This window comes from Pinus tabuliformis, chromosome 4_2 (assembly GCF_031772625.1).
Source record: "Pinus tabuliformis cultivar Carrire ecotype Pingquan chromosome 4_2, CPIR1, whole genome shotgun sequence".
Classification (NCBI taxonomy): domain Eukaryota; kingdom Viridiplantae; phylum Streptophyta; class Pinopsida; order Pinales; family Pinaceae; genus Pinus; species Pinus tabuliformis.
In genome coordinates this window covers 502237575-502249205 of record NC_142304.1, presented here as the reverse complement: position 1 = coordinate 502249205, position 11631 = coordinate 502237575, and the positions used below count along the sequence as shown (strand labels likewise).

The following is an 11631-nucleotide window of genomic DNA, read 5'->3' as shown; positions in this document are numbered from 1 at the left end:
GATGGGTTTTCAAGTTACAATCAGATCTTGGTTCATCCTGATGACCAGGAAAATACTGCATTTACAACACCATGGGGTACATTCAAATATGTTAAAATGCCATTCGGACTTAAGAATGCAGGGGCAACCTTTCAATTAGTAATGGACACAGCTTTTGCAAAATAAATTCATGATTTTCTGGTTATATATCTAGATGACCTCATCGTATTTTCCGAATCAAATCAACAAAATTTAGATCATCTCAAACAAGTGTTTTTAAAATGCAAAAAGTATGGTATTTTTTTTTTCTGAGTAAATGCTAAATCTATCAAGAAGAAAAAAGATTATTTACAATGAGGTTGACACCTCAGAGGGGGCATAGACTGACCCTCTGCCACAGAAACTGGAAAATGCTACCAAACTTGAAGGTTAGACAGTAACCCACTGGAGAATAATTATTCTTGGACTGTAACCTCTGCTACTTAAAGCCTGAGAGTCGCTGCTAGTGAACAGATTGACCTTGCAACTTGGCTACAAAACAAACCAGAACTAGCCCAATACATAGAAAGCACTGTAGAATTGACTACTGCAGAATTGAAAAAAGATGACTAGTCTTAATACTGAGCAAAAGCTTGAGATCAGAGTCGGAAACAGAGTTACAAAAAGACTTAGACAGAGGACCAGAGAAATAGGAAACTTAAAACTTGGAGACAGAGGAACCATTCTTCGAGGAGGAGGCCGCCTTACACATCCTGTGTCGGAGAGTTGGTATCATTCTTTGCCGGTCTGTTGGACGAGGCTATCCAGGTTACGAGCCTGTCATTTTCAATTCCATCAGTTCCGCCTTCTGTGGGGGTAACTAAATGTAGAACGCCATAGTCTTGATGAACAGGTTCGCATTCCAGAACGTCGAGCTGATTTGAATCTTTTTGCTGCATGGAGGCCTCAGGGACCGGGGAGTCTTCCTGCATGTTATCTGCAGTGAACATCACCCCCTCCATCCGTCCCTGGGGGGTACTATCTTCTTGAGTCTGCGAGGAGGAGGAAATGGTTGGGTCGCTGGGGTGATCCTCCTCTTCTACGAGGATGATGGTGATGCTGGCGGTCAAGACCAGCCTATTAAGCCTGCTGTGAAAAGTTAACCTGGACGATTGAAATGAATTATTTGGAAGATGGCGAGCTTGGCTGGAAGGAGGTGAGGACGGAGAAGCAAAGGTAATAGGAATGACGTTCTGGGGTGTGGAATGAGAAGCTCTGCCTCTAGAAGCAGAGGAGCCTCCTCTACGAGAAATTCCTCTACGGCAAGGCATCTTCAGAGTTAACCAGCGACTCAGACAGTGGAAAAGGAGGACTTGCAGGGAGAGGGGTAGCGAGCAAAGGCAACCAGCAGAGAGAGGAGTGTGGGCACTCTCCCAATCAAACTCGGTGAGGTGAGGAGGCAGAGGGTGCAGAGGGAGGGGGTGAAGCTTATCAACAGTAGAGCTAGTTGTCCTCATCCTGTCCAGGTTCAAAGGCTTGTGTCTGGATGCTCGTACCCAGCACTCATTAATGGCGTACCAGGCGAACCTCATTCCAACCCCTGACTGATATATTTCACCTGCCATGAAATCTGTCTGTGTGAACGCCGGACGAGTGGGAGGCCAAGTGCCTTAATGGCCCTCTTAACTTAAGCAGATATCGAGTTGTCACTCGCATCCGGGTGAGCTTCATGATGATGAAGCAGGTCACTCTTGACTATATTCTAGAATTCAGTAAGTTAGTCCACGGTGGCTATACTGGATAGTGAGCCGACATAGATATCTACCTCCATTTCCACCCCAATATTAGCTAGAAAATCCACAGGTTTGTTTCCTTCCCTCACAGTGTGCTAGAAAGTAATTGCCTGATATTGAGAGAGCCACTGTCTTACTAGTTCAAGTCTATAAGCCATCCTCCAGCTGTTACTTATCTTGTGGATGGGGGCTCCCTCCATGAGTTTTGTGGCCATATTAATAATGATTTGAGAGTCCCATTCGATGATAAGAGGAAAGAAACTGTTATCCTGAGCAAGAGTAAGACCTTGCCAGAGTCCTTCCAATTCCGCTGAGTTGTTAGTGTCCCACCCTTTGGAGCCTAGGAAGATTAGTCGAGGAGTTCCAGAGTGATCCCTAAAGACTCCTCCATAACCTGCTTTTCCCGGATTTCCTTTAGAAGCCCCATCGAAGTTGAGCTGGTACATGTTGATGGGCCGAGGAGTCCACTTTTCTAGCTTTTTTTGCCACTTGGAAGGCTTGTTTTGAGAGTTAGGCTGTTGATTTAGAGTAATTTTCCAATTGTCCCATACTGATTTTTCTTGATGTGCTGTGGGAAAATCTTCTGGTGACCAGTGTTTAATAGATAAAGACTCCTTGATATTCTGATGCACTATAGTCCATATCTGTTCCAACGACATGGATTAACCTTTGAATATTCTTCTGTTGCACTCCTTCTAGATATTCCACATTAATAGACCAGGGATCAACTGCCAGAGCGAGTTGAGGAGCCTACTTTCATAGGGCTCTTGACTCCAGTTGAGGATAGTTGCTCTGACATCCCCTTGCACTCGGCCATCTTTTTGGCAACGAAAGGCAACCTTTTCCCATAGCTTTCGTCCTATTTGGCAGGTTTGCATTAGATGAATGGTTGATTCCTCTTCTTGTTTATAATTGAGACAGATAGATGGTCTTGAGAGGCTTCTTTTCCTGAGATTAACCCATGTAATAATTTTATTGTGACAAAGGAGCCATAAGAAAGTCGGCACCTTCGGCCAATTAGAAGAATTCTAGAGCTTATCCCATAGTGTATCCTTGATGATTCGATCTTTGATGATAATTTTATATGCCTCCCTAGGAGTGAATGTTCCTCTCTCTTCATATCCCCATCTTAGTATGTCCGGTCCTTCTACAATAGGAATTTTCCGCTTTTTTAATTCTAAGGAGAGAGAGTGTTGAGTTAGCTCATATCCTTCTTCCATTAGAATTTGATTAGCCTCCTTCCATTTTCTATACTTTTGTGTGGGCGATGGGTTCCAAAATCGATTGACCTTTGCCGATTGATTGGTACCTTGCACTGACAAAGGAAGATTATGGAGAATATCCTTAATCTTTGGGAGCTGCTGCCAGGAATCTTCCCAGAATCTTGCCTTGTTTCCGCTTTTAATCTCCCAAAACTATGCTTTTGTATAAGATCCCTGTGTTGAATGGCCGAATTCGAGACTACTGAACCTGTACTAACTTCTGACATGTGGATTCTATCTTCAATAGGGCTGTTGCTTGCATATTTTGCTGTCCAAAGAGAGGCCCAGGGGGTGTTGGGGTACGCTAGCCATCTCCACCATATTTTGGCTCCCATTACCTTGTTGCTATGCTCAGGGTCTCTTAGCCCGATACCCCCTGCCTTCTTAGGAAGACATACATTTTCCCATTTGACTAGAGCCCATTTGCGGTTAGGGCCTGAACTTCCCCATAGAAAGTTGTGCTGGAGATTCTTTATTTCCTTGAGAACCCATTTATGCGCAGCCAGAAGAGAGAAAAGATACAAGGACATGGAATGGAGAATAGCTTTAATGAGAACAATTCTTCTGGCCATATTAAGGGCTCTGTGAGTCCAAAGGAAAAGCCTAGCTTCGAGTTTTTCTAGCAAGTCTATCCAAGAGGAGTGCTTGAGGGCTGAGGCCATAAGAGGAGCTCCTAGATATTTGGAGGGGAGGCTAGCAATGGAGAATCCTAAGATGCATGCAATGGCTTTTTGAGTTGGAGCAGGAGTGTTGAAGAAGAAGATTTGCGATTTGACACGATTAATAAGGGCTCCAGAAGCATCAGAAAAGGTGGAGAGAATTGCTTTGAGAAGGCGATCTTATTGGACCGAGGGATGTCCAAAAAGCATATTATCGTCCACGAATTGCTAATGGGAGAAGGAAGGAGAGTTGCTGAATGAAATGCCTTTAAGACTCCGAGAGGAGAGAGCAGAATGCAAACAGCGGCCCAGTCCTTCTGCCATAATAACAAAGAGGAAAGGTGAGAGGGGATCCCCCTGCCTAATACCTCTAGATGGGCGAAACGTAGCTGAAGGGATGCCATTGATAAGCACCGAAAAGAATGAGGATGTCAGAAGACTAAGAATCCATCTAGTCCATGAAGGGGCAAAGCCAAAGGCATTAAGAATTTTTTGAATGTACACCCAGCTGATGCTATCAAAAGCTTTAGATAAATCAATTTTTAACAGCATACCTGGTTTTTTATTCTGCTTCAGGGAATGAATTATTTCATGGGTTAAAATTATCCCGTCTGTGATCTGCCGGCCTTCCACATAACCAAATTTCTCTGGCGATATAATAATAGGGAGCAGCAGCTTGAGTCAAATAGCAATAACTTTTGAAACAATTTTGTATATGATATTGCATAGAGCAATTGGTCTGTACTTATCTGGCGTGTTGGACTCCTCTGCCTTGGGAACTAGGGCTATGAATGTGGCATTTAGCCCTGGGTACATCCATCTTAACGAACGAGATTCCTCAACCACTTGACATACTTCCATTTGAATGAGATCCCAGAAATGGTGGAAGAAGTCTGAGGTAAATCCATCTGGACCGGGTGCCTTCCCTACTTTTAATTGCTTGACTGCACTTTCCACTTCCTGCATCTGGATGGGTTTGAGGAGGAGAACATTATGCTCCTCGGTGATTAGTTTGGGGATATTCGATAGGATTTTCTCTATAGCCGGCAGTCTGTCTATGTTGGGTTCTTGGTGAGCTTTCTTAAAATACCTGAGAAATTCCTCTTCAATGCCTTCATGCGTCTCAATTCTTTCTCCATGCTCATTTTTTATGTGGGATATAAAATTGTTCATTCTGCGCTACACCGTAGTTTTGTGAAAGAACTTTGTGTTCTTTTCTCCGTCCTTGAGCCATCTGATCCGCGATTTCTATCTCCAAAGAGTTTCCTCCTGTTGAGCTCTGGCTAGAATTTGTGCTTCAATTGCTTTTTCCTGTTTTACTAGCTCCTCGAACCGTCCTTCCATGATGATCCTTTTCTGAATACATTTCATTTCTTGATTAAGAGCAGCTTGAGCTTTGAAGATGTTGCCAAAGGTGGTATGATTCCATTGTTTGATTTCTCCTTTGAGGTGTTTTAGTTTCTGCTGGAAGATAGCCATTTTAGATCCCCCGGTGGGATTAGATTTGAGCCAAGTTGATCTAACAAATTCATGGAATTCTGGATGCGTTAGCCAAAATGCCTCAAATCGGAAAGGGCGTTTAATGTTATTGCCTGGTCGGTGCCATTGAAGTGCTATAAGCCAGTGATCTAACCCTGAAACTGGCAGGATGGAAGCTATGAATTCCCCTCCCAAATGAGGTGCATTATCAGATACTAAAAATCGGTCTAAACGCGAAGCTATTTGTTGTGGTCCTTCTCTTTTGTTGTTCCAGGTGAACAAACCATTATTGGAGGGAAGATCTACCAGCCAGTTGTTGTGAATGAAATCTTTTAGAAGGTTACCATCCCTGATTTTGTTATCTCTGCCTCCCTGCTTTTCCTCCATTCTTGCTATCATATTGAAATCTCCTCCTGCTAACCATAGAGGGTAAAGCCTGTTAGAGTTGAGAACTGATAAGGCCTCCAGGATTTCATCTTTGAGATTGGTTTCATGAGGGAAATAAACATTAGTAATATGGCCATGAGTATTGGTTCCAATTAGGTGAAATATTTCCTAAATGAAGTTCTTATTTGCATGTATATTGCTAAGCTGGATTACTCTTGCATCCCATAGAATTGCTAATCCACCCGAAGCTCCTTGAGCATCAACAGCTGTAACTAGCCCTCCTGGCCAAGCTTTCGCTGCTATTTTTTCCAAAACTGTCATGCTACATTTAGTTTCTTGCAGAAAGAGAATGTTGGGTTTTTCCTGCATGAGCATATTTTTTAAGAGTCTTCCTTTCCTAGGACTGTTGAGCCCCCTTATATTCCAAGATATCAGCTTCATTGAGAAGGATTGGGATGGATATTGAAGTATTTGGTCAGCTTGGCGTATCTACCTGACTCCACTAGCACTTCTCCTATCTTGATAGTTCTTTCGAGGGTAGTTTTTCGTCCTCTCTTCTTACTGTCTTTTGTGATGAACTTACCATCCCATTGACTACCAATTTGAACTCCTAGAGAGTGTTTCTTGTGTGCACGATTTAAGACCTCTACCAGTTTATCCACTTGCCTGTCCGATATTTTATCAAAGTTTCCAGTCTTGCATACTTGCTCCAAACCAAGAATGTCCAGTTCACCAATGTCAATGTTCTTAGAATCTTCCTCCATTATCTAGGTTTCTGGTAAGGCTTCCTCTAGATCCTTCAGCATCTTGGTGCTCGATTCACGATTATCCACTTCCATTTCTTGAAGAACCCAGGCCGAAGATTTAGTTTGGGAGTGAGTGAACGATTTGTTGAGTTGAGTATCTCCTGGTTGCTGTGAGGTTCCTTCTGGCAGCTCAAGGATTAAATCCTTAACCTTTTGCATTTCTTTGGCGGGATCTTGCGTTTTCATACTGGCTAGGATCTCAAATCTATTATTCTTTGAGGGTTTAGCTTTGTTGACCTGATCTGTCTTGAGATTGGTTGTAGTTTTTTTGTTCCCTCTTCTTCGATTGACCACTTTTGTAAAACCATCAGGGTCCTGGTTATCTGAGCTTAGATGAGTGGGGGTTTTCTTGTTCAGAGGATAGTATCTGTAGAGGTGTCCAAGATTATGGCATTTCCTACATCTAAATGGAACATGCTCATAGTCTATTAACTGAATCCATTCAACATCTTCATGCAAGAGACTTACCGTGTCTGGAAAAGCTTGTTTGAGATCCATATAGACGCAGATTCGGGCATATGAAGTATATCTGCAAAACTTTGTTTCCTCTGCTACCTTGATGAATTCACCGAGGGCATTTCCAATCTCTTGTAAGGAGTTTTCTTCCCAATATTCCCAAGGGAGCGAATAGAGCCTTATCCAGACTGGAGCGTAACTGAGATCTTCCTTGTCTGGATTAAATCTTTCAACCCATCCTTTGAGGTAGAGTCCTGCTGAATTAAAGAAATAAGGACCCCCATCCAGAATCCTGTTGCGATCTTCCAGGCAGTTAAAAACTGCAGTAAAAAACCCCTTGGGTCCTAGATGTAGGGTGATGTGGCCCTTTGGATTCCATTTGGTATTTATCCAGCTTCTCAGAGCTTTCTCAGTTGGCCAGATACCAATGAATTTGCCAATCAGTGCATGATCCCTCATAAATTGTATTCTGGCATTGATTCTATGGCTGGGGAATTCCACCTTTGGTCTATGAGTTGCTATCGGTCTGCATGTGGAAGATCTAGCGTTATTTGCATCCTTTTGAGCAGATTCGTCATTCTGTTGTTTGCTAGTATCCATATTGCTGTCATTTTGGCATTTCTCATTGTCTGTGACTGCATTCTTCTGTGATTGGCTGTCTTTTTGTGGGGGAGGCGCATCGCCCTCCCCCTGAGGGGCGGCATTATCCTTCCTGCGGATGCCTGAGATACTGAGATCGCCTGTCTTTTCTGACTGTTTTAGAACCGATCTGGGCTGTGCAGGCCTGCCGTGGCAGGGGTTTCAGAGCCCTCTAAGAGAGTGCAGAAACCCTAGATCGCTACCAGTCACACCCGAAAGTATGGTATTTCATTAAATCCTAAAAAATATTTGTTTGGTCTAGAAGAAGGCAAACTGTTAGGCCATATCATCTCCAAAGATGGCATCAAAATTGATCCTACTAGAATAGAAGCTATTCTGCAAATACCCCGCCCCAGAAATGTCAAAGAACTTCAAGCTTTCCTAAGAAATATTAACTTTTTAAGAAGATTCATATCTAATTTGGATGAATTAAGTAGATTGCTAAACAATATCTTAAAAAAGGACTCAAAGGTTAAATGGACGGTAGAAGCCAGACAAGCATTTGAAGAAATTAAAATGGCTTTGACCAGAACACCAGTTCTTACAAGTCCAAAGTTCGATAGAGATTTCAAAATTTTCTCATTTGCATCAGAACACACTATAGCAGTTGTTTTACTGCAAAAAGATGATCAAGGATGTGAAAAACCCATAGCCTTTTTTAGTAAAGCACTTAGAGATGCACCTCTAAATTACAAAATCATGGAAAAATAGACTTTTGCACTTGTGAAATCTATTAAAGACTTCATTGTCTATATATTTTACTCCCATGTAACAGCTTATGTACCAAATGTTGTTGTCAAAGACATCCTGACTCAGGATGGAATTGAAGGCAAATGGGGTATCTGGATAGCTAATATATTGGAGTACGATATTGAAATAAAACCTACAAAGCTTATAAAAGGACAGGGATTGGCTAAACTCATGACTGAAACAAACTTTAAAGCCCTAGATATTAATGAACTGGATAATGAACAGGAGATGGCAACTCCACAAATCAGCCATGCCTTCCTAGAATCACCTTGGTATGTTGATATAACTCATGTATTATTAAACCTGCAGGTTCCTCCAGGGTTATCCAGAACAAATAAAAGGTTTTTAAAGATGAAAGCTTCAAAATTCTGTATTTCAGATAATGCTCTCTTTTGGAAAAATCATGAAGGTATTCTATTGAATTGTTTAATAAAAGAAGAAGCTGACAAGTTTCTCAAAGAATTTCATGCAGGGGACTGCGGTGGACACCTTTACTGGAAATCAACTGCAGACAAAATCCTAAGGGTTGGATTTTATTGGCCAAACTTGTTCGCTGATGTAAAGAAGTTTGTCACTACTTGCCACAAATGCCAAAGTTTTGAAGGCAAAAGAAAACTGTTACCCTTACCCTTGAGACCAATTTCCACTGAAAAGCCCTTTCAACAATGGGGTTTGGACTTCATTGGAGAAATACACCCTCCCTCTTCTGGCTAACATAAATGGATCCTCACTGCCATAGGCTATTTCACCAAATGGATAGAAGCCATTCCTTCTAAACAAGCCAATGATACAGTGATTATAGGATTCTTAGAAACCAACATATTGTCTAGGTTTGGTTGTCCTAAAAAGATCATAACTGATAATGCTGATGCCTTCAAGTCCAATAAAATGATAAATTTCTGTAAGAAATACCATATCACTTTAGGCCATTCCACAACCTATTACCCTCAAGGTAATGATCTAGCTGAGTCTTCCAATAAAATCCTAATTAATATTATTAATAAATTGTTGTAAGAGAACAAGAAAAACTGGCACAAGAAGCTTATAAATGCACTATGGGCAGACAGACTTACTACAAAGAGATCTATTGGAACTAGCCCTTATGAGTTATTTTATGGCATGGAGGTTGTATTTCCTTCATCTTTAAGAGTTCCTGTAATGAAATTACTGCAAGAAGCTCAGGTGGAACCCAATGACATTCAAAGGAGAATAAATCAGACCATCCATTTACAGTAGACCAGAGAAGAAGTGCACCAAAGATCCCAAGTGTTACAAGAAAAACTCAAGGAAATATTTGATAAAAGGACGAAAGAAGAAGGCTTCTACGTTGGAGATAAAGTTCTAAGATGGGATTCCAAGAGAGAAGACAAAGGAAAACATGGGAAGTTTGACTTCCTGTGGAAAGGGCCATTTATCATCCAGGCATTGCAAGGGAAAAATACTTAATTTCTGAAGAGCCTGGATGGTACAGAAACAGAAGAAGGACTAGTGAATGGTCAAATGCTGAAACATTACTTTGATCTAGTTTTTTAATGTATTCTGACTCTAACATGTACATACTATATCCTTGATAATGTCACAGTTTGGATTGGATAGTAACTTGCTGGAGTTTAAGCCCAAAGAGAAGGCCCTAAGCTTCACAAGTGTGTTGTCGTACATACAATAAAGCAACCAACAGAAGGAAATTTCAGAGCAAAGTCAGAGTTATTCAAAAGCCCATCTGACCTGCTGTTCTTAACTTTCCACCAGGCAAAGCCATCCGCAAGTGGAGCCATTGTTATACTCCTATACCAATAGCTGTCATATTTCATGATTGACTTGATGAGCTCTGTAATATGTTCATCCCTTTCCTTGTTGCAAAGGTTTTCCATATTATCAAAAAATCAAAAAAATAAAAAAAAATGTGAAAAATGTAAAGAGGGTATGCCCTAAAAGAAAAATCAAAGGGTAAAAAAAGAATAAAATGGTCAAAAAAGTGAAAAAAAATGAACCCCAAACAAAAATTGACCAGGAAAATGTGCAAGTCCAAAATGCCACTACTTTTTGTTTTTTATAATAAGCATTGTGTGCAACTCGTTAATTTATGCCACAATTGATGAATGGCCAAACATCTTAAATCTTGGCTAGTTCATATTTGAATTTCCTGTTTTAGCGATAGAGAATAAAATCTGACCAAATTGTTCAATCTTGGCAGATAAGTAGATAGCTAGAGTAAATAAAAGGAACTCAACAGTTTAATATGAGCCCCTGGATGTAATAAGTGCAGACTTAGGTAGGCTTACCGTGAAAAGAAAAGGAAAGTTGATAAGGGTTTGCCAGTCTAAGTGCACCCAAATAAAGAAGAAAAAATGCTAGGCCAAAGTAGGTAGGGTAGGTAGATGGTGTTGCGGAATGATACTTGTGATAGATTATGTCTCTAAATGTGTTAATATTTATCTCTATCACAAGTGCAAGGCAGATATTATACTTGATGCAGCTCAAGCGAGGCAAGATTACATAACTAACTCCCCTTCATACTTTTCCCTAATCATTCACTAACTCCCCCTAAAGTATTAAGATCTGTGCTTAATACCACTCATTCCATTTCATAAAGATTGCCTAAGTAAAACCCTATTTTACTTAAGAAAATGACCACCTTTCTCATACAAACCCCCTTTTTCCCCTTCAAAGCCTAAGTTTAAATATATATGCAAAAGGTTTTAACTTAGTGTTCAATTTATTTCCATATTAATTTTTAACATTTATTATGCATAAATCCCTTACAATACACCCTTCCCCGTATTATGTATAAAACCTCAATATTTAATATATCCCCGCCCCTGGTTGAAATATAACCGTAAACACTGTTTAACGGGATTAATAGAATTTTCTGAAGTCTATTAATAACCATCCCCCGCTGCGCGATAACGTGATTAATTAACCATCTAGGTTAATTAACAAACACCCCACAGACCAATCATATCACCCGATTCGATTAAACGTGTTCAAATGCGCTGGGCCCATAGCAGTTAAACCTCTGCCATCTTCGACACCCATCAACCATACGATCTATGCTTGTTCATCCAATGGTATACATTGATATTGCGACCCCCCTCACCAATGAGCATTATCTCACGATCGCCGACGGTTTTCCGCCCGTACCAAAGCCATGTGTCGCACTGCCAACCTGCTCGTTCACCCTCCACCTAATACCACTTGACCCCAAAAGCGATGCGAGAAAAACCACTTACCGCCTTCCACTGATATCATCTGCCCACGTCATCAGCCCTCCACTAAAGTCATCCGCCGAATTAAATGCAAAAAACCCCCGCCAACCTTCATTTTGTTGAAATAAATGGGCAAAATAGGTTTTTCATTGTTATACACTACGCCCCAAGCTCTCATATAGAACAATGACCAAGGCCAGCAATTCAGTTTCAAACTGGCACCTGACCAGAAGAAC

The 11631-nt window shown here is 41.1% G+C and overlaps 1 protein-coding gene across 1 annotated transcript; it reads right to left on the bottom strand.

Annotated features, from left to right (window-relative positions):
* Positions 1-4920: 4920 nt before the first annotated feature.
* Positions 4921-5538, bottom strand: LOC149170189 (uncharacterized). Its single transcript, XM_089425467.1, has one exon. It carries the CDS (start codon positions 5536-5538, stop codon positions 4921-4923), a length of 618 nt encoding a protein of 205 aa, XP_089281593.1.
* Between the last annotated feature and the right edge of the window lie 6093 nt (positions 5539-11631).

Bases quoted from the DNA above. Each gene is read 5' to 3' on its own strand.
- LOC149170189 (XM_089425467.1), bottom strand. From the start codon at position 5,538: ATGGAGGAAAAGCAGGGAGGCAGAGATAACAAAATCAGGGATGGTAAC.